The sequence below is a fragment of the Sebastes umbrosus genome, chromosome 22, assembly GCF_015220745.1.
Source record: "Sebastes umbrosus isolate fSebUmb1 chromosome 22, fSebUmb1.pri, whole genome shotgun sequence".
In the NCBI taxonomy this organism is placed as follows: Eukaryota; Metazoa; Chordata; class Actinopteri; order Perciformes; family Sebastidae; genus Sebastes; species Sebastes umbrosus.
Genome location: NC_051290.1, coordinates 17,640,972 through 17,662,151, shown reverse-complemented (window position 1 = coordinate 17,662,151; position 21,180 = coordinate 17,640,972). Strand labels below are relative to the sequence as shown.

Genomic DNA, 21,180 nt, shown 5'->3' with positions numbered 1-21,180 from the left:
TCGAAAACAGGCCCAATATTTTGACAGGTGCCCCGATGTGTTTAAATGTACACGAGGGGTCTGCGCTCTTGGAAAATTCAATAACATAATATATGAAACAAAAGGGCACAGAGCATTTTAGGCTGGTCGCCTCCAATGAATGGAGAGTGGGTGGAATGCTAAACCGTGCAGCCAACCTCCACTCTTTTTCCTGCATGAAAAATTCAAGCCCTCGTAAGCTGAACCCCCATGACTGAATACTAAGTCACATGATATAAAGACAACCTGACTCACAACCTCCCATACTCGCAGTGAAGTCACTATACAAAATTAAATTATCACTAAAGCAATATGTAAAGTCATATTCTACCTTCAATTTTTTCAGGCAGGTTAAAAACAAAGAAAAAAAGAAAGAATAATAATTTGAATACTTACAGGCAGTGGTTTGGCAACTCCTATCTGGACTGTGCCGAGGTTGGCTCCTTTGAGGGCCTGGACAGCATCCTCCAGGCTGGCGTTCTCCAGGTCGGTGGTGTTAACGTACATGAGTCGGTCTCCCGGCAACAGCCTGCCATCCTGCTCGGCCACACCGGTGGGAACCAGAGAGCGAATCACGATCACCGTCTTGGCGGGGTCAAGCGGGTCCTGTGGCGGAGGCGGTCCAGTAAAGTTCAGTGAGAAGAGGTCAGATAACCTTCATCACAGCCTTAGACTTATATGGAAATCACAGGGAATTTACTGTGTTTGGTTAGCATTATAAATGATGTCTTTTTTTTCTGTGGAAATACTTGTATGACTGAAAAAAACTAAAATATATATAAAAATATCATCAAATTATGACTTTAAATGTGAAGTATTCCTTTCCTGGAGCTGTAACTTACTGCTCCATACTTTTATGATAAAAACTATACAATAACATCTATAAAAGTACAGATATGTTACGGTGTAAACAATAACAATACAATAACTAGATTTCCCACCTGGTAGTCCAGAATGCTGAATCCCAATCCCCCTTCTCCCTTTTCAAGCTCGATATTCTGGATCTCCAACTCCCACATAGCCAGAGGAGATCCTATCGCCTCCTCTGTCACATTATCCTGTGCCACTGCCGCTGCCGCTGCGTTCATCTCCGAGTCTTCAGCAACCAGCACGCCACTCAGGTCTATTTGTTTCTGCAGAGGGAAATCTCTATGTAACAGCATGCCTTCATCACTTTTACTCCCAACCCCATAGGCTGCTACCCTCTGGTTGTGTTTCTGGCTCAGGTTACTGGCAGTAGATAAAAGGGAAATATCTTTGGGATGCTAGGGCCTTAGTACATTATCACAGATAAAGCCGAAGAGATGAAAACCCCTTCCCCCAAAGGGAAGCAGCTTTTGATGTCTCATATCTCCAGCAAATGTTGTTGGCTGCTTTTGCTGCTGCTGCTGCTGCTGCTGCTGAGGTATTACCAGAATTGGTCTTAATAAACTTCCAGCCTCCCCTGCTTATTGCTTAGTCTTAATCCATAATGGTTGACAATGTGGAGAGCCAATGGAGCGATTGACAGCTCGGGCTACGCTAATAACGGCTGATGGGTTATGAAGGAGGAGGACTTTATGTTATATGCAGAGGCGGGGAAACATTTTTCATGATTCACATTACTGCATGTCGAAGTGATGCAGGGAGTTTCCCACTCTACTTATATGCATCATCTGCTGCAGTAGCCTGCATGCTTTTAGCCATGAGAAGGCAAAGATTCAGTCACTTTCTCAAGTTTTTTTACTCTTAAACATTACAATACTTGACAAATTCTATGTAATGAAGAGAAAAAAATGTACATTTCAAAATGAATACATGTGAGTAAATCCGCTATAGTATAGTGCATATGCAGTACCTTTAATTTAGATGTTGTGGACAGAGTCTCTGGCTCTGGTTCGACAGCATCCATGTCAGTCTGCAGGTGAGGGGCGGGCCTACAGCACGTCATGTACACGCAAAGTGGAAGCTCCTTCAAGATTCTGACTACTTCCTTGTGGGTTTCACCAATCAGGGAAATACCATTGACCTAAGAAGGGAGACATTAGTTCAAAACTAAGTACAGTAGCTAAAATTTAAAGCTAATTGATTTTTTTTTTTGATTTTTTTTTAGCCACTTGAGGGCAGCAGAACAAGTTTCAAGTTGTTGTGGCAAATGTGTTAGCAAAAAGCATATTTACTAGGGCTGTCAAAGTTAACGCGATAATAATGTGTTAACGCAATTTTTGCGGGCTCTTTTAAAGCTAGAGTGAAGATACTGGTATCATATGAAACTAGAAAAACCTAATGAATCTATTGGTACCAACTATGTCATACTAGCTCCTCGAAAAGGAGGCTAAATAACGCTCCAAACTTGCGCTAAATTTTGGTGATGAAAAACTGTCATGGCCATTTTCACAGGGGTCCCTTGACCTCTGACCTCAAGATATGTGAATGAAAATGGGTTCTATGGGTACCCACGAGTCTCCCCTTTACAGACATGCCCACTTTATGATAATCACATGCAGTTTGGGGCAAGTCATATTCAAGTCAGCACACTGACAGCTGTTGTTGCCTTTTGGGCTGCAGTTTGCCATGTTCTGATTTGAGCATATTTTTTTATGCTAAATGCAGTACCTGTGAGGGTTTCTGGACAATATCTGTCATTGTTGTGTGTTGTTAATTGATTTCCAGTAATGAATATACACATACATTTGCATAAGGCAATCATATTTGCTCACTCCCATGTTGATAGGAGTATTAAATACTTGACAAATCTCCCTTTAAGGTACATTTTGAACAGATAAAAAATGTGTGACTAATTTGCGTTTAATCGCGATTCTCTATGGACAACCATGTGATTAATCGCGATTAAATATTTGAATCGATTGACAGCCCTACTCTTTACACATCCAGCAGACACAGAGCAACATTAGCATCCATATGGAGTCACGTCACGTCTGTATGTAGTATATCAAACTAACTAATAAGTGTCAGTGGCAAATAATGGCAAATGCAGTATGAAAAGGTCTCCACTGTTAATGAATTGTTGAATAATTAAATGCTCCCTTTCATTTAAGGGACCACGCACCTCGAGCAGTTCATCTCCACTGAAAAGCTTGCCACAGCGACCAACTGGTCCTTCCGGTAGAACAGAGCGGATGTAATGATGCCCGCTGCTGGCCTCCAGACTGATGCCCAGGCCACTGCTCTCACTATACTTCTCCACCTGAGCCACCTGTTATGGAAACAACATCTCGGTCAGCGTGTGTAACGTTTCCTCTATTATAAGGGATTATTATTTCACTATAAATGTATTAATGACTCGATCCCTCTTTGTTTGACGACTAAGGTCATTCTTCCTTTTTTCAGATACCCATCCTGAGCTGTTTACCACTATGAAGCCCAGGAACCAAGTTCTGGTAAGTGTAATCTGATGCATGAGAGAAAGAAATTCACTTTGAAAACTTACTACAACTTCATTACTTGGACCCAGAATCTCTTGCCACTTCTTCATTAGTTCTTCTTCTTCTTCAAAGGGTGCTGGCTTCATCTCTTGGAAAAACAATACAAAAGTGTGAACACACAAAACATAAAAGGCAAATTTGTGATAAATCATTCACAGCCAGCGGAGCAACACGCATTTTCTAACTGTTTGCAAAGTACTTGAGATCAGACCCACTAAAACAAAAAACTTTTATCTGCGCTTATTAAAATTTTCTGTGAAACTACCAACGACTCAGTATCTCCTCACTGTGTGTTTTGCTAGTCAGCGTGCTCCTGACAACAATAACCCCTTATCTGTCAAGATGTGTGCCCAGTATCTCTGCTGGCGTGCTTAAAGCAGAATCCCAGCCTCCTACCATGTTCGTCTTCTGTTAGCTGATCCGGGGCTGGGCTGACATCAGATCCTTCACTCTTTGTCAGGAGCGCCTTTTCATCTGCGGTGACTGTAAACACACAATGATGAGTGAGACGGACGGAAGCGAGCGGCGGGACACAGACACATGACAGTATAGGCACACAGCCACTGGAAAAAGTCATCTACTTTACTCTAATAGCACACACAGACAAAACGACGAAGGACCCACCTATCTCATCTCCTTATTGGTCCGAAAAAGGTTGCCCTTTCTGATGTTATCCATAATGAAAGACTCTAAACATTCCAGGACTTCAAATATCTGTTTAATGACCCTGGTGCTTTTTTTTTTTTTTACAACTTAATGCCACTGTTTATGTCCTTGGAGTTCCACAGGGCACCGAAGTGGTCGCCCATGAAATTACTACCCGTGTGCCCGGGCAAGCCTTCGTCTACGCTGTACATCAGCACCTTTTAAGTGTTAACATAAAACTAATGCTAGTTAGTCTCGTAAAAGGAGCTCAAAAACCTTAACACTGAGTTGACAACAATTTAAGTGAGTAGTTAAATGTCTTTCGTTAACCCCCAACCATTAAATGACCCATTACAACTTTGTACATCAAACTTATGATCTCATGCCCAGTACATTAGCTTAAATATATTCTTACTCACCAACATATTCTGTGTTTTTAACAACAGAGCTCTAGGGATATAACCTCATATAATATGGGGATGCACTGATGTAGTTATTATCTGTAATACTCCAAAGTGCAAACTCCTTTTTCCTCTAACTGGTTTCACAGCAGCCAAGAAAATCCTGGCCTCCTCTTGCTGTCGACCGCTGGCTGCTAGTTTTTCTGCAGGTTGGTTTTTTGGACTTCCTGTTGCCAGATCGAATCACTTTCAAGCTCCATCTATCACTATTGGCAACTTATGTTGCTTTTTCCTGCTTCAGTACTAACATTGAGGTCCTGTCAGTACAGCTGGGGACGATAATCTTTCTGTATACGTTCCATCTATCTGGTTTGATGGATGTTAACCATATAAAAATGCAAAAAAAATATGTAGACCTCAGCTGTAACTCAATTGTCAGTGTCTTAGTTGTGTGGATGCCCTGTCAAATGTTGGGCATCATATGCTGATTTATTATTGGACGTAGATCAGCTTTGAATTAGTTCTTTTAGAAATGTTGCTGTTGGCTCAGTGCAGCCACTGCAATATAATAATGAATGAGAAGGGTAGGACTTGACAGAAATTGTTTTACAATGTGTCTGCGCAAATAGTTTTGTCCTTTTGGCCGTTGTCAGTGATTATTAATAATGAGTGCATTTCTCGCTCTTATGAGGGGAAGATAGCCAGTAATGTGGGCGCATTCATTGTATTGCTATTATTAGGAGGAACCAAAAGGAGGAGCCAGATTTTTTTTCATGTATTAAGAGCGGTGTAAAATGATTTCTCAAAATATAAACAAGTAAATCCTTCTGTAGCCGAATAAAGACACCTGCTATAATCTAGCAGAGGGTCACCTTTCTCATTCGATAATCAATCACAATGTTGACATCAATTTGGGCTCATTTGAGTGTAACTCAAGTCAGTGTTTTTATATGCGGCTGGAGAAAGTTTCTATATTTTAACTATATTGATAAAAGTGACGGGAATTTCCATTTGGAGTCGCTCGTTACCGCATCATGAAAACTCCTGTCTGAGCCGCATTTACACATCAAATGACACCTTTTCTTTTTGACAGGGCGATGAGCAACAAGGAATGTGTTTCTTGTCTATCCTCATTAAATTTCTCTCACTTCATCCTCCCCTACCTTGAGCAGCAGCGATCTCCTCAGCCTTCCTCTCCAGCTCCAGCTCCATCATGACGACGGCGGTGGTGGGGATGGGGATGGTGGCGGAAGGGGACAGGACGGAGGCACCGGGCGCCACGGCGGGGGGGATCTCTTCGGGCCTGAAGCCCCGCCGGATCAGCTTGAGGTTGACCGTCTGGCCCGTGTGTCTGAGCACCTCCACCGCCTGCTGATTGGTGTATCCCTGGATGTTTACACAGTCGACCTGCAGAGGGCGATCATTTGGGGCCAGAACAGATTGTGCTGACATTGTGAGTGTGCCGAACTGACATTTATAGTCTTGTTTGATAGAGGTGAAATTGAACCAACATTAATCAAAGTGATTATAAACACCAGTGGGCACAGAAACAGAGTGCCGCACATGAGTATTCTCATCTATTTTAGCCGTTAACTTTATTTATTTAGATCATTTACGACAGGTGAAAAACTGAATTCGAAGTCAATTAAGTGTTTTATTCCGTCGGGTTCCCAAAGCACATTATCATTTAAGAACAAAACTCAATCAAGCACACACACACACACACACACACACCAGAACAAAACAAGACTGTGAGAACTTCTATAAAACACGGGGCAACATTAACTCATGTTTCAAACGATGCAAGAAATGACACACAGTTTAACTTCATTGTTAATGTCCTGCAGTAATGAAATGAAAGTTAATTGCTCAGTGTGCTAATTCAAGACTGTTATATTCACAGCCACAAGACAAAAACACTTTATGAACTATCAATTAATTGTGAATTATTCATTACGCATCTCATAATTACCCTTCATTGACTAAATGTGATCACTATAATAGATTATATGAAACATTCGCTGCATATTTTACCTCATGCCACCAAAGACAGAGAAAATAGTAATAGCTACAAAGAGCATAATTGGAGTACTTACAGCTATTATCTGGTCTCCGACGTGAATACGGCCATCTTGATCTACGGCGCTGTCTTTTGTTATGCTCTTCACAAAAATACCAGAGGGCTCTGAGGAGTCAGGACAGAAAATTAAAGAGATGAGGAACGTAGCCTTGATTCATGACATTAAGACCCGAGGAGAAACGCAAACAGATGTTTCAGTTTGATGTTAAAAGTCAGGGTTAGTGAGCGTGTTTCAGTATTACAGTACACAAGTCATAAAAAAAAATGATGTAATGAACCCAGTGCACTTATGCTAACCTTGAAAAATAAAGACTTTTAAACCGAGGACATTCAATATTCAGTTTTATTCAATGAATACAGCAGCTTTTAATAAAAAGATCTGTGGTCCCATTATATTGTAGCTAATTGCTATATTTTATAAAAGTGAGAATATACTTAAAAGTTGATTATTTTGTACACTTTCGGGGCAGTGGAAAAAGCTAAAAACACTGACGTTGACATCACCTTATCAAGTTTAAGTCTAATATTCACCCAAAACAATAAGCTCTTAAAAGATGCCAAAACAGTCTGTAGAGTTTGATATTTAATGCCGGGTTCACCGCTACGAGTAACCCCTTTCATATTACACATTTGATCCATTGGTTTATAGGCTAGAAAAATATGAATCACTGCAGCTTAAATGTGTATTTAGTGAAGCAGTGAAGTAATTGAACATCAATATGACACTTTAATTTAAATGGTCATTGATTCTGAAAAAAGGCAAGCTGCCGTTTCTCACCTGAATTTTTATCTCCGACGTAGCCGGCAATAGTGATCCCCAAACCTTGGGTGTTCTTGGTGAGGCTCACATCGAATGCTTCATCCTCCTCTTCTTCCTCATAGCCCTGTGAGAAGATTAATGGGGAGTGACAGGTCAGCATGCACTGACGACAAAATAAAAGTAAAGGATGATTCATTTGACAACAGCAGAAAAGCAACTCGTGGCACCACATGGGCACCGAAATACATTTTTTCAATTTTGACAATGAGCGCTCTGAAGCTGGCAGCCATAAAAAACATAAGCTAATATGTGCAATCAAAAGGATATGATGTCATTCATATGGTGAGTCACTGAACCACATTCATGTTTAAATAGGGCTGAGTGTTGAGAATAGCCATGAAATTGCTGTTTCTTTTAAGGTTTCTGATAAAGTAAAGCAACATTTCAGCAGCTCTCCAAAGTGTGAGTCACAGATGATGTAACCTGTTATTTTCTTTAATTCCATTTATGCAGGGCTGTCAAGAGTGAGAAAGGATGAAACTGGAGATGAAAGACCTGAACTTTAGGGCCTGAAGTGTTTCTGATAGACAGTAAGTGTGTCACATATAGTAATCAATCATCATCTTGATCATTTCTTATAGAGAAACTGCTTCACTAGAGTGATACTCTGAATAATTAAATCAATTTCAATTGTGACACATTTCCATATTGTAAGAATTTGTATCAAATTGCTGCCATATTTTTGGTTCAGAGTGAAACAGTCCCTCTCACCTGTTCGTTGACAGTGGGGAGCACCACGGACATGACAGCAGAGACGGAGGGATTCTCGTCCGCGGGACCCCTGGTGACCACCAGCTTCACCGTGTTGCCACACTGCCTGAGGACCTGGGCCACCTGCTCGCTGCCCATGCCGTACAGGTCAGTGTCTCCAATCCTCAGGATGTGGTCCCCACTGCGCAGGCGGCCGTCCTGAGGTAGAACAAAACGTATCTTAGTCTGTGCAGCTTCAGTAGAAACCCATAATGACACTATCGGTACCAAACAAAAGACGAGAGTGACAGTTAATTATGTGCTTGCTTGCAATTCTCATTATACCTAACTGACAAGAGCCATCTCTCGAGAACATTGAAAGTGTCATAAAATACGAAAAAAGAGCCTTTTTTTATGGTAAACACTGTTTAAACAACTATTAACAAAGCTAAACCCTCCCAAAGCAAATTCCCACAGAAAGTAGAAATGTGTTCACCTGATCAGCTATGCCTCCAGGAAGGATGGTTTTGACAATAACCCCAGTGGTCTTTCCTCCCACAATACCGAAGCCAAGACCGGTGCCATCGTTGACCAGCTCTATCGTTTCCACATGCTGCCACTAGGTGTAGTAAAAGAGAAGAAACAATAAAGTGAATAAATGTACTTTGGAGAAAAAAAAAGACTTGTATTTATCCAGCCTTAAACATTGTTGGAATAGAGTGCTGCAGGAATGAGTCCTAAAACCCAGAAATGAGTGAGCATTTTAGCACTTCCGGTTCCCTCGTCTGGAAGTCAATGGGTTTTTAGGTAGATGCCTGAAATAAGGTCTGGGGTTTAGCTGCTTCCATGATCAATTGTCTCTGTGTATACATGTGATTGTGTCGCATGTGTGTGTAGTTTTTATTTATGAAAATCCGATCGTGTAGCTATTCCACGTTTCTTGCAGATATCTGTTTGCACAATTCTTGTTCTCAAAATCAGCAAGTGGGCATGCAAGTGCAAGTTTTTTATTTGTGACATTAGTGTGAGAATATATCCGTACCGCGCTGGAGTTGGCTGACAGTGTACTGGCAGCAGAGGGCGTGCGGGACACGGCGGGACTTGCTAGCTGAGGTATTGGTCCTCTCGCCACCGTGAGCTCCACCCTCTCCGAAGCGCTCTGCAGGATGCCTATAGCCTGCTGGTGGCTCACTGTCTGGTCCAGGAGCTGACCGTTGATGGATAAGATCTGGTCAGCTTCTTTGAGCTTCCCATCGCTGTAGGGGAAAGAAGGATGGAGTGTCATAGTGAGAGGGACATAGTATGGTAAATCTGCTTCCGATCAAGTAATTATTGTCATCTGTTTCACATATAGTATACAGAATATTCACTGTCTACGATTGACAGTGTAACTATGTCATTTGTTCTTACAATGTTTGCCAGATTTAGTCAAATTTCTCTCTGACAGAAATGTACAGGTAATAACTGTACACATTTTGTTATGTTTTTGTAAGTAAGCCTTGAGATGCTTTGTTGGCATGAAAAGTTTTAATTTGAAGAAAACATCTGAAAGCCACAGTCTAAGCAAAAAATAATTTGAAACAAGTTGTAAAAACTTCACTTTCATCTCTGGTAAAAAGGCCAATTTGTAAGATTCCAGAAAATGTGTAAGTCCCCGACTGTCTGAAATGGACTTCTCTAATTCGGCCAAATGTTAAAAAAAACTTTCTGGAATGTTTGCCTTTGTTATGATGAGATTGTAATCAGTCTTTGAAGGATGGCATGTTGATTCTTACATACCAGTCAGCCACACTTCCTGGTTGAATTTCCTGGATGAAGATGCCGAGCTCCCCGCGGTTCTCGCTCTTTAGGCCCACCACGCTGAAGCCGAGACCTCCCGACACTGGCTTCTGCAGGTCCACGTGTGTCACGTAGCGCCCCTGGGTTATACACACACATATATATATGTGCAATTTGGCCCCGTGCTGATTCAGTATAGCATCAAAGCTTCAGGCAGCCTTTAGAAGTCTATTTGAAGTGTCTCAAGAGAAAAGAGCGCAGTGTGCAGCCTCTAGTTCTCGTCTTTGAATGTTTGGTTTGAGTTAAGAAAGACCTAATCAGGGTAATCTACTGAGAACTCAACAACAGACTAGCAGCATTATGTCACATATTAGCTCATGTTATTACATTGACATTCAACTTGACAAGCAGTGTACAACCAGCACATTGATTGCTTTGGCTTTACAGTTGTCTGTACCTGCGCCATGGACTGAATAAGATGTTCAAATTCTTCAGATGGTGTCTTGCCGTTGATGAGTGTAGAAGCTGATAGGTCAGAGTAGGAAACATGGCCGCCATTGGGCTTGACTTCTGCTACGTGATCGCCAAGGTCACTCCCACGTGACGCTGGGACACTCCCCTGGAAAAATAATGAAACAAACATGTAGTGAGTGATGTTGGAAACCGCAGATGTTGACACTGACGGATTATTCTGATATGCATTTTCAGCTCAACATTAGGGGTGGGAATACCAATACGATACTTAAATCACAATATGATCTTATTGCCATTTTAAACATTTTGCAATATGCTGAGTATTGCGATGAGATATATTGCGATTAATTACCTTTTTTCAACTGCAAATTATGCAGTTTGTCAACATGTGTTTTATCTAATTAGATACAGTTTTCACTCTGTTCATCTCAGAGTTTTCATTCACATATCTTGAGGTCAAAGGTCAAGGGACCCCTTTGAAAAATGGCCATGCCCGTTTTTCAACGCCAAAGTTTAGTGTAACTTTGGAGCGTTATTTAGCGTTAGTTGGTGCCAATGGATTCCTTAGGTTTTCTAGTTTTATATGATACCAGTATCTTCAATCTAGCTTTAGGACTGAGCCCACTACAACCTCTGAAAGACAGAATAGCAGCCGTCAGAGTGTTAAGAGATTAATACTTTATAGAATAAAAGAACAATACTCGACGCCTGTGTATCGATAACAATATTGCCAAGCAAAATATCGCGATACTATGCTGTATCAATTTTTTTCCCCAACCCCTACTAAATACCTAAATATAAATGTGATGTTGTCTGTTAGGTTTTCAGTTTTGCGGCTACAAAAACAGTGTTGAATTTCTGCAAAATGCTCCTGCTGAGAGCAGCAGGTACTAGTGATAATCAAACCAAACACAATTAAAAGTTCAAACAAAAAACATCATGACTCATTCCTACTGTGGACGTAAACATTTAGTTTAATTTTAGACACTAAAACCCTAAAGACTGTCTGGGTGTCTGAAACCATTGGGTTGCCAGATAGTTTGTTATCCCACCCTGATTAGCTGGATCTATGGCAGCCTAATCCTTCAGGGTATAATGGCTCTTAGCTGATGTTCCAACAATGACTAGGCTCCAAATACAATATTTCTACCGTGGTGGGGGGGGAAGCATCACTGGCCATCTGGATGCCTTACTATGCTTGGGTTTTAATTACTGCAATGACTTTACTTGTGTGACAGACGAATTACACCAACGAGGCAACTGCATAAAACAGTGTTTTTCCCGATTTCATTACAGCCAAAGGGCATAATGTTTATCACCATCTGAATTGGATTTAAAAAGGACGGACATACCGCGCAGCAATAATTTCATAAACACTCCATTTGGCATATGGCATTGCTAAACTAAAGCTGTCCTTGTGAACTTGTGCATTTGCATTTTTGGGGAAGTTGACTGCACAACTTTCAGCTTTGGAAACACGCACCGTAAGGTATGCCTCCTTCTAAATACAGTCCCAGATTAGTCCTGAGAAGCACGACTCCATTGGACAGGAGACATTAGTGCTGCACACTACAAACAAAAACCCTATGGGCCGGGCTAACTTAGCGTAGTATGCTGCTAAGTTGCTGCCCTCATGCATGAGCTTTGTTAGCTGGGGCCTGGCTAAGAGGATTAAAGTTCCAGTTTGGTTCTTGCACATTTAAGAAATTGTTTCTGCCCCACTTCACACAGCGGCCTCGTTCTCATTGGAGAGTAGGGGCCTTGTCGCCATAGCGACGCGGGGCTGTGCAAGGCCTAACTAGCAGAGCCAGAAGACGGACAGTGTGTGTGTGTGTGTGTGTGTGTTTATGTGTCTGGCGCTTGTCTCACAACAAAACACAGAATGCACCCTCTCTCCAAATTGGCTCTGCTTAAAGGGGCCAAACAAGTGCAGTTAGCTCGGGAAGCTCTATAAAAACACAACGCCGACTTGTTGCGGTTTCTGAAATACGTCTCTTTACCGTTTTTTTACAACGTGGAATGGGCCCATTTCAAGATCTGAAGGGAATTCATGATGAATGGCTGCTTGATAAATGTTGCTTAGTAAAACAAACACACGCATCAGCACACACACACACACACATACAGTAGGAATGTACCTCTTTTGAAATAAGCTAAATCGCCAGCACACAAAAATGCCAGCAGGGCTTTTATAATCTAAATTCCACAAGGGGTAAAAAAGCTCTAGCATCCCTGCCTCCCACTGCATAGCTCACATATTTCCGTCTCTATTTCTCAAACGCTTACCCTGGCCCCTTTCCACTGTGACTTAAGAGCTCTTTCCTTCCACTCAAAATGTTCTATTCTCAACGGAGAGAATCAGCTTGAGAAAAGAGTTCCCTGACTTAGACCAACTATCTCTGCTCATGTACCCATATTATATCTGGTTCGTATGAACTCCTGACAGCAATTTGGCCACAGCAGCAGCAACACTATTGGGGATGGGGATTTAAAGGGGCGGGGGTGTGTGTGTGGGAGCCAAAAACAGAATCAGTGAGGTCACTCAGGAAACAGGGGAAGATAAAAGCAGTAGCAGAATGTGGAGGATGTGGAAAATATTCTATACAGGTAACGCAGGAGTTTCAATTTGACCTTCTTCTTCTTGACGATGTTATGGTTATCATGTAATCATTGACTTGAAGTCAGTCTTAAAACAATGCTTACATCCCAGGATGTACACCGAAAGCATTATTGCTCGCTACAGTTGTTTCTCTTGTCCACGCCAGCTGTTTCCCTTCCTAACGTGATTCCACACAGTTCTCTTTCTGTGCAAAAAATGCATTCTAAAGTTCAGCCAAAGCTAATATGAGGCTTCAGCCGTCGGTATCTTCCCAGGACTGCTGAAGCCTCATATTAGCTTCAGCTGAACTTTAGAATGCATTTGTTGTGCGCAGAACGACAGAGGATTTTTATCCCCCATCGCCTACATTGGAATCACTTAAGGATGGGAACTCTTTCAATGCACATGTGGGCATGCTAGTATTGTTTTAAGATGAAATCCTTTAATATTAGAATCCGTTGTAACCTTTGCAAATTAGGGCTGTCAAAGTTAACGCGATAATAACACGTTAACGCAAATTTGTTTTAATGCCACTAATTTCATTAACGCAACTCATCATATGGAACTAGAAAACCTACGGAATGCATTGGTACCAACCATGTCATCTAGCTTGTCAGAAAGGAGGCTAAATAACGCTCCAAATTTACGCCAAATCTTGGCGCGAGATAAAACTGGAATGGACATTTTCAAAGATTTCCCTTGACCTCTGACCTCAAGATATGTGAATGAAAATGGATTCTCTGGGTACCCACGAGTCTCCCCTTTACAGACATGCCCACTCTATGATAATCACATGCAGTTTTGGGGCAAGTCATCACACTGACACACTGACAGCTGTTGTTGCCTGTTGGGCTGCAGTTTGCCATGTTATGACTTGAGCATGTATTTCAATGCTAAATGCAGCACTTGTGAGGGTTTCCGGACAATATTTTGTCATTGTTTTGTGTTGTTGATTGATTCCAAATAATAAATATATACATACATTTGCATAAAGCAAGCATATTTGCCAGCTCCCATGTCGATAAGAGTATTAAATACTTGAAAAATCTCCCTTTAAGGTGCATTTTGAACAGATAAAAATGTGTGATTAATTTCCGATTAATCACAATTAACTATGAACAATCATGCGATTAATCGTGATTAAATATTTCAATCAATTGACAGCCCTAACGCAAATACATTGTGTTTGGAATATTGCTTTCGGTGTTGGCATCGGTGAATCCTAAAGACTATTTAATGCCTCAACATCAAAATGTCACCATAGCTAAGCCCATGGGTGTTCTCCGACACTAACAAGAACTATGACCTTCACTGTATATCACCCCTGCCTCAGCCCCACCTCATCCAACATCATGACAATAAAAATAGACAAATTAGCTCTTATTTCTCATCCAACATGACTACTTCTGTTTATATTACTTCTGTGCTAACTAAGTATAATGCTGCCATCTGGCATGTGTGTCAGTTTATAGTCATATACTAATAATGCAGAGCTCTAAATGACCATAACCTTGTAACCTCTTAATGACCTTCCATGGGGCCTTATAGAACCCTGGGAACTCCGCATCACTCATTTGTATTCAGCATTGTCATTTTAATTTAATATGTTTACAGCCTCGCAGGCCTGGTTAGGCTTACAATAATGAATACTGCATTGTTTACATGTTAATTAAAGGTCTTGTTTATTACATTTTTATGAAGACGAATATTTAAAAATAATAATAATACATCTACAGAGCCCTTTGAAAAAGGTGCTGAAGAAAAGTATGGCTTTTCCTGAAAGAAATTGTGAATTAATAATTAAAAAAATGTTGGCGGGTCCAAAATTAATGTTTTGTTTATCTCTGTGGAAGATATCTGATATTTGATTCCCACTTCTAACAAGGCCTGTGAGCCAATAGTACAACAATGTTGGTATCATGTGGTATCTCTGGGTCGTCACTTAGTGTGGGAAAAAACAGATAAATGGATTGACGTTAAGTGCCTGGCAACGACTTGTTGTGAGGTGAATGCCATGGAACAAAGGAGGGAGAATGTGGCATCTAGTGGCTGAATGTTATGAATGTTATCAATAGCACCTTTAAAACTTTTAAAATAATCCCATAGCTGTGTTTATTTTTGCGTTATTATGAATACCTGTGCCTACAAGGACAAAAAGCAGACACCGCAAAATCATTTTTACCTGGTCTCTGAGGTGATGGACGGACTTCTGCAAGGCCAGGATCTGGTGGAAGAGGGGGCTCTGGAGCACAGATTTGAGCAGACTGAGCTTCTCCTCAGTGGGCACCTCCCCCCGCTCTTTCAGCTTGGCCTGGAGACGCTCCACCGCCTGCAAGGCACGCTGGGTATCTGCAAGCCATCACATATTTCAGTGACAGCACCGGCCGTAGTAGAGGAGTGGACGCAGGGAGAGGCAGGCGTAGGGAGAGATAGAGGTGGAGACAGGTGATGAATGAGGACAGAGGCTTTATCAGTACATGGGCAGAGATAGTGAGACAGGGAAGAGTGTTTGGACATGGCTGCATTTATTCATTTAAATATTTAATTTTACTTTTAATGATAAGCTTTTAAAATATATATACAGTATACCATATTGACTTATTTCTTTATGTTTACATGGCATGTAAATAAGCATAGAGGAAGGCAAAAGCATTGGTTTGCACCAGAGGAAAGAAACTGTTTGTCTTCAGAATAGCAATGTTTCCTTTTTTGCCTTTAGGGTCAATGGTGGGTTGCACAGGAGCATTGAATGGGTATCAGGAGGAAAAGATAAAAGAAGCAGGCCCTCCTCTGTTTGCTTGCTGGACCTTGCATAAGCCCCACAATCGAGCAACTCCAGAGTGGCTTGTTAGTGAGGATGGGCCAGCGCAACGTCATCTGGACAAAAATAAAGCAATTTCCGAAGCCCGCCAACTGTGACTAACACCTAATAGGGCGTGCACAAGGTCCAAAGCACTTTTTGCACTTAGAAAGCTTTGTTGTTTGAACAAACGTTGTAAACAAGCCAATAACATTCGGGTCTCAGCAGGGGGGGTTTTCTGCTCGCCACTGGTCCTATGCAGGTAACTGTATCATTTTCATTGCCCCCGCCTCAGTGAGCATAATGAGGAGTCCCGCCAGAGTGTCGCATGTATGTGTGCGTCGCTCTGTTTGTGTGTGTACCAAAAGACAGGGTGGTCCTGGAGCACAGCATAATGATGATGCTATTAAAATTGTCAAAATTGCAGTCCTAGTTTGATTAATTGGAAAAAAAAATAATCACATGTGATACTGAATTCTGTACCTCCAAATACAGTTTCTTTACGTATGAGGTAAAACATAAATTGAAATGATGTCCCATTGCTCCAACCTGCACATTACTGTCGGTAGCACATAAGCACACGGTCAACATGCCAGTCTTGAGAGTGACCACAGATTGCGGCTTTAAAGAAGGAAGCTGGCAGCACCAATTTGGCTCCGTGCTCGACAGTTGGACACATAAATCTCTATGGGGACAAACAAACAATCAAGTATATGGCAACATTATCAGATATGGCAACATTGGCAGTCCCCCCGCGCCTTGAACTGAATCCAGTGCCTCTTACGCTGGTTGAGAGAAGCTCACAGAGGGAGCCAAATACGGATGCGGAAGCCAGCAGAAGACGGAAACACAACCGACAAGACCAAACCCCTCTGCATAAAACGCTCGTTTTAGATATGAGGATTAAAAATTTAAAAAAAGGCCCAGTGAGTGTGCGGAGGCAAAATTTCATGTTGTGTCTTTTTTTATTATGATAGTATTAATTAAACTGAGTATTTGGTATTGGAGACACTAAAACTCGGCCTGTTGATAGAGATTAGAGGAAGGAGAGAAAGGAACGTTTGATAGATACAATGGATACACAGCCATACACACCTTGTAAAAACCTTTTCCTTATCATGCCTTTTTAATCGTAATACATACACACTCAATTAGTTGTATCTGGCTGCCATAAAACAATGAAAGAAGATGACTTACCCATTGTTTCTATCATTTTTAGAACTCCAGGTGAATGTGATTTCTCCCCATTAACAGCAATTTCAAACTCTTCCCTTTTTCAAGGCCTGCAAAGAAACAACAAAATGTGTTATGTCTTTTTCTTAACAATCAGAGAACTGAATATCAGGGCACAACAAACTTGATCCAAACAGGAAGTAAGAGCTGGAAAGGCTCATTCTCCTCTGAACCCAACTTCTTAAAACCTCTCTATTCGAAAGGTCAACATGAAAGTGAAAATGGATTTATTCCCATTCCATCAGGGCTGTATTTATCTCTTAAGAATGCCTCACCATAACATCACAGAGTAGCCATTGTGCTGAAGAACTGTAGGCTATTTACTGAGTCCCCAGTGCAGTGGTGCAGTGTGCCGGTTTGAGCAAACACATCTACTGTAGGTTGTTAGTTCCATTATGTTTCACTAATGCTCTCATTGATGGATTAACACCTGGTAATTTATATTCTGTGACTTCATTCAGTGCCCTTTGCCAGTAGTTTTGTAATACGCACAACATGTCTGCAGCCACCATTAAATATGATTATCCATTCGATATCCAGGCAAACAGTCTGTGTAGGACCCCCACTGCTTGAAAAATAATAAAAATGAATAATCAATTATCAAAATAGATTCATTTTTGCAGCTCTACGTTATCATTTCAGTCGCCACTTGTAATTTTCTTTTTCTTCTTAAAATCAAAGTTTATATGGACTTGTATTTGTTGTGCTCCTTGGCTCAAAATGTGTATTAAAAGAACAATATGTAGTACTGTCAGCTCGCGTTTTAAAATGGGTACTGCTGTCCAAATTCAAAACATTGAAGCCGGGGCCCGTCTACTCCTCCGGTGTGACTGATAGCAGTGGGCCAGCAGTAGTCACCTTCACCGGCTGTGTGTCTCAAACACTCGCTGCCTTGATAACCCAGCTGCACACGGACCACAGAGAGATGTGCGTGGGTAGAATCTTATGTTATGTTATCTCTGTTGGTCCAGTTTGTTATGTTGCTTCCGTGGCCTCAGAGGGCTGTGTTCGCACGTCAGTTTGCTTCATATGTGGCAACGGGGTGTTGAAATGGGCAGTGGACGGGATCGCACAGGCCAAAACAAAAACAGATGTTCCGGACCGGATGGGTCATTTCAAAGGAGATCATACTGGCTCTAGCATTGCTGTCAGAGAAGCCAGTATTTCAATTCAGCATGTTTCCTTAATCTCTGATGACATAACATGGTCATTTTATGATTTATTACAGTAAATATATGACATATTGGTCCTTTAAGATATATTGAAGGTCCTCATTCTTCATGACCCAACGCAACTCTATATACATCTACAATGACAGTAAGTAGATCTTGACTACATACAACATGTTATGTTAAATTACATGCGGTACATGTATTTGTCACATGCTCGAATCAGAGAAAATTATAGGCCTGCTGTGTAAATAAAGCTTGTGAAAGCTTGGCACATCAATCCTTTTAAAACCTAATGATAACATCATGTGTATTTGACTCATATTGTTATCAATGATGTCATGGCTGTCAACTCCCATTTTTAGGATCATGACACTTGACTTTGACCTCAAGTAGTGGCTTTGTGACATGTTAGCATGACAGAGGAGACATTACACGATTACAGGAGACTGGTAAGACAATTAAAAGTCCCATATAGACTCTTAAAATAGCCACAGTACATTTGGAAACAGGATCACCACACAGCACTGGTTTGTTACTGTTCAATTCATTTTGCTTCATCCGATGTTTCAAATGAGCTTTCTAAATACAGCATGTGGCCTGTAACATTATTGGGTTTATTTTGTTTATCTTGATCTTTAGCCGTTTGTCTGTGTAGTGCGGCCCAGTATGGGTTTATAATGTTTTTTTTCTCATGCTATTACAATAATATGGCTATTATAGATGTTGCGTTCAGGGACTTCTATCAGTGTCCGTTCAAATGCATTAGAGGTACAGTATATGGTTCATATTCTTAAAGGTTCCATATTATGCTCATTTTCAGGTTCATACGTGTATTTTGTGTTTCTACTAGAACATGTTTGCATGCTGTAATGTTAAACAAATACATTATTTTCCTCATACTGTCTGTCTGAATATACCTGTATTTACCCTCTGTCTGAAACGTTCCGTTTTAGTGCATTTCAATGGAATTTCAATGGTATTGCGTTGCTAGGCAACAGTTTGGGCAACCAACATGTTTACTTCCTGTCAGCAGATGTTATTTACATACACAGCAAAACAGGAAATAAACTGGGACACATTTAGTATGTTTACGTTTAAAACCATGTGATGATCTAAAATATTGTATATTTGTGACATCACAAATGGACAGAAATCCTAACGGCTTGTTTTCAAATGCACAATTTCTGAATACGGGTTGTGTGTGTATTTCTCCGTATATATTGAGCGTTTTGATAGTTTTAACAGTATTTATAAAGCACTTAAACCTGCTTTATAATATAAAAGACATGAAAATCTCACTTTTTTACAATATGGGACCTTTAAGCAAGAGCAGAAGTGGTTCACTATCTAGTGGCTTGTAATGATTCACAGGCCTAAGGAGCTCATACTGTCACACAGTGGACTTCAACCCAAAACACGGGAGCCTTAAGGTGCCATTTGCCTCCAAGAATGAAATCATACGTGATCTTTAACCGTGACCACAAACAGCTCATAATAATAACGGGTTGTCATGTTATCGTGCGGCTTTTCTCCACAATAATAGGCAATGTCGGTCGAGCACGTCCACCATTTAACACTTGTTTATCTCAATAAAGCGTTTGCAACAATATAAGTGTGTGTATTTGCTGGTAAATCCAGCTAGGTTTGCTAGTATTTTGAATAAAGTCGCTAAAGGCACTTTGGGACAATCCGCTTTTCACAACTCCTCCTCCTCCTTCTTCTTCCACCATCTCATCCACGGACTATAGAAGGAGGCTGGGACGCGGGTCTTGGCGTTTTGGGGTATTACGCATGCGCAGTGTAAGCCAGATTCTACTGCGCATGTGCATCACCCCCTCAAATACGACGCATTGATGACGCGTGACACAGCCTCCTTTTTATAGGCCTTGATCTCATCCATGGAGCAACAGGCTTCATGGAGACGGTAAAAGAAGTTACATAGCAACGCTGGTTTCTCAAATAAAACCCTCGTGGTTGCTTATTTACAGTACACACAATACATTTTATACAAGAAAAGGGACAACCAATTGAAATCCCGTGTTTCTTTGCTGACATCACGACATACAGAATGTGTTTCATCTCATTAGCGACAATGAAGCTAACAAAGGCGACTCTAAGTTGTTATATTCCTTTCAGTAACATTTCCTCAAAGCGAAACTTCGTCACAAATAGTCACTTACATGAGTGTGGAGCGTTTAGTTTCCCTGTATCCCAGTATATCCTATCCTGTGTTGTCCTGCAGGCTAACGGCGCACTGCCACTGACTGACTGAGTGGGGCTTAAAGATGGGGCGTAGTGTAACTCGATCCTCTGTGGACATGTTCATAGAGGGTTGAGCTCTACTGGGGCTGAAGCGCCGCTTGCTGGCTGGGTTGACATCTCTAGGCCTGATATGTTAGGCCTGGCTGGCTCCCTGGTCCAGGGTGAGAGTTGTGGTGAAGTAATAAAACACTTAAAGGTCCCATATTATTAAAAAAAGTGAGATTTTCATGTTTTTTTTTATTGTAAAGCAGGCTTAAATCCTATATAAATACTGTGGAAGTATTGAAATGCTCAATCCACAGGGAAATCCACACAGCCCCGTATTCAGAAACTCTGCATTTGAAACAAGCTGTCAGGATTTCTGTCCATTTGTGATGTCACAAATATACAATATTTAGACCCTTTACACAGATTTAAAAGTAAACATTCTTCAGGTACGTGTCCACAAGGGCGTTTTTTAATTGCGAAGGGGATGCGCCGCTTCCGAACATTGGATGCTTGGTGGGCTGTCACTAGACACAAAGCTGTCCCCAACTGATTGGACGGACGCTTTCCCTCTGTGGGCTGCTGCTCCCAGCTTTCAAACCGGAAACAGTGTGGAGGCTCGTTTGGAAACTTTCTTCTCTTATTTCACGAAAATACTCACCGAAATGTGTTTCTGAAAACATTTGAGTCGAGAATTAAGCCATGCAGTTGATGAATCTGTCTGTATTTTGGATTGACAACGTTTATTTTAAAAGATTCTCGGGAGTTTCGAGAGGTGGCGAGTCGCGTCGGACGCC

The 21,180-nt window shown here is 41.2% G+C and overlaps 1 protein-coding gene across 14 annotated transcripts in view; it reads right to left on the bottom strand.

Annotated features, from left to right (window-relative positions):
- LOC119481506 (multiple PDZ domain protein) overlaps positions 1-20,608 on the bottom strand; it is a 53,111-nt gene extending 32,503 nt beyond the window's left edge. For 10 of the 14 annotated variants that reach the window (XM_037758534.1, XM_037758536.1, XM_037758539.1 and 7 more), the window contains exons 1-17: positions 20,317-20,607; positions 16,929-17,014; positions 15,114-15,280; positions 10,316-10,477; positions 9,859-9,998; positions 9,122-9,335; positions 8,576-8,698; positions 8,101-8,298; positions 7,348-7,453; positions 6,586-6,674; positions 5,653-5,896; positions 3,840-3,926; positions 3,449-3,531; positions 3,068-3,214; positions 1,856-2,026; positions 960-1,151; positions 415-624 (exon numbers count right to left, since the gene is read on the bottom strand). In XM_037758534.1, the coding sequence (XP_037614462.1) occupies positions 415-624; positions 960-1,151; positions 1,856-2,026; positions 3,068-3,214; positions 3,449-3,531; positions 3,840-3,926; positions 5,653-5,896; positions 6,586-6,674; positions 7,348-7,453; positions 8,101-8,298; positions 8,576-8,698; positions 9,122-9,335; positions 9,859-9,998; positions 10,316-10,477; positions 15,114-15,280; positions 16,929-16,944 (2,349 nt within the window). In that variant the 5' untranslated portion in view covers positions 16,945-17,014; positions 20,317-20,607. Of the gene's footprint in view, positions 1-414; positions 625-959; positions 1,152-1,855; positions 2,027-3,067; positions 3,215-3,448; positions 3,532-3,839; positions 3,927-5,652; positions 5,897-6,585; positions 6,675-7,347; positions 7,454-8,100; positions 8,299-8,575; positions 8,699-9,121; positions 9,336-9,858; positions 9,999-10,315; positions 10,478-15,113; positions 15,281-16,928; positions 17,015-20,316 lie in introns of all 14 variants that reach the window. The other 4 variants (XM_037758532.1, XM_037758533.1, XM_037758538.1 and 1 more) reach the window with 1 other exon arrangement.
- Positions 20,609-21,180: the final 572 nt, after the last annotated feature.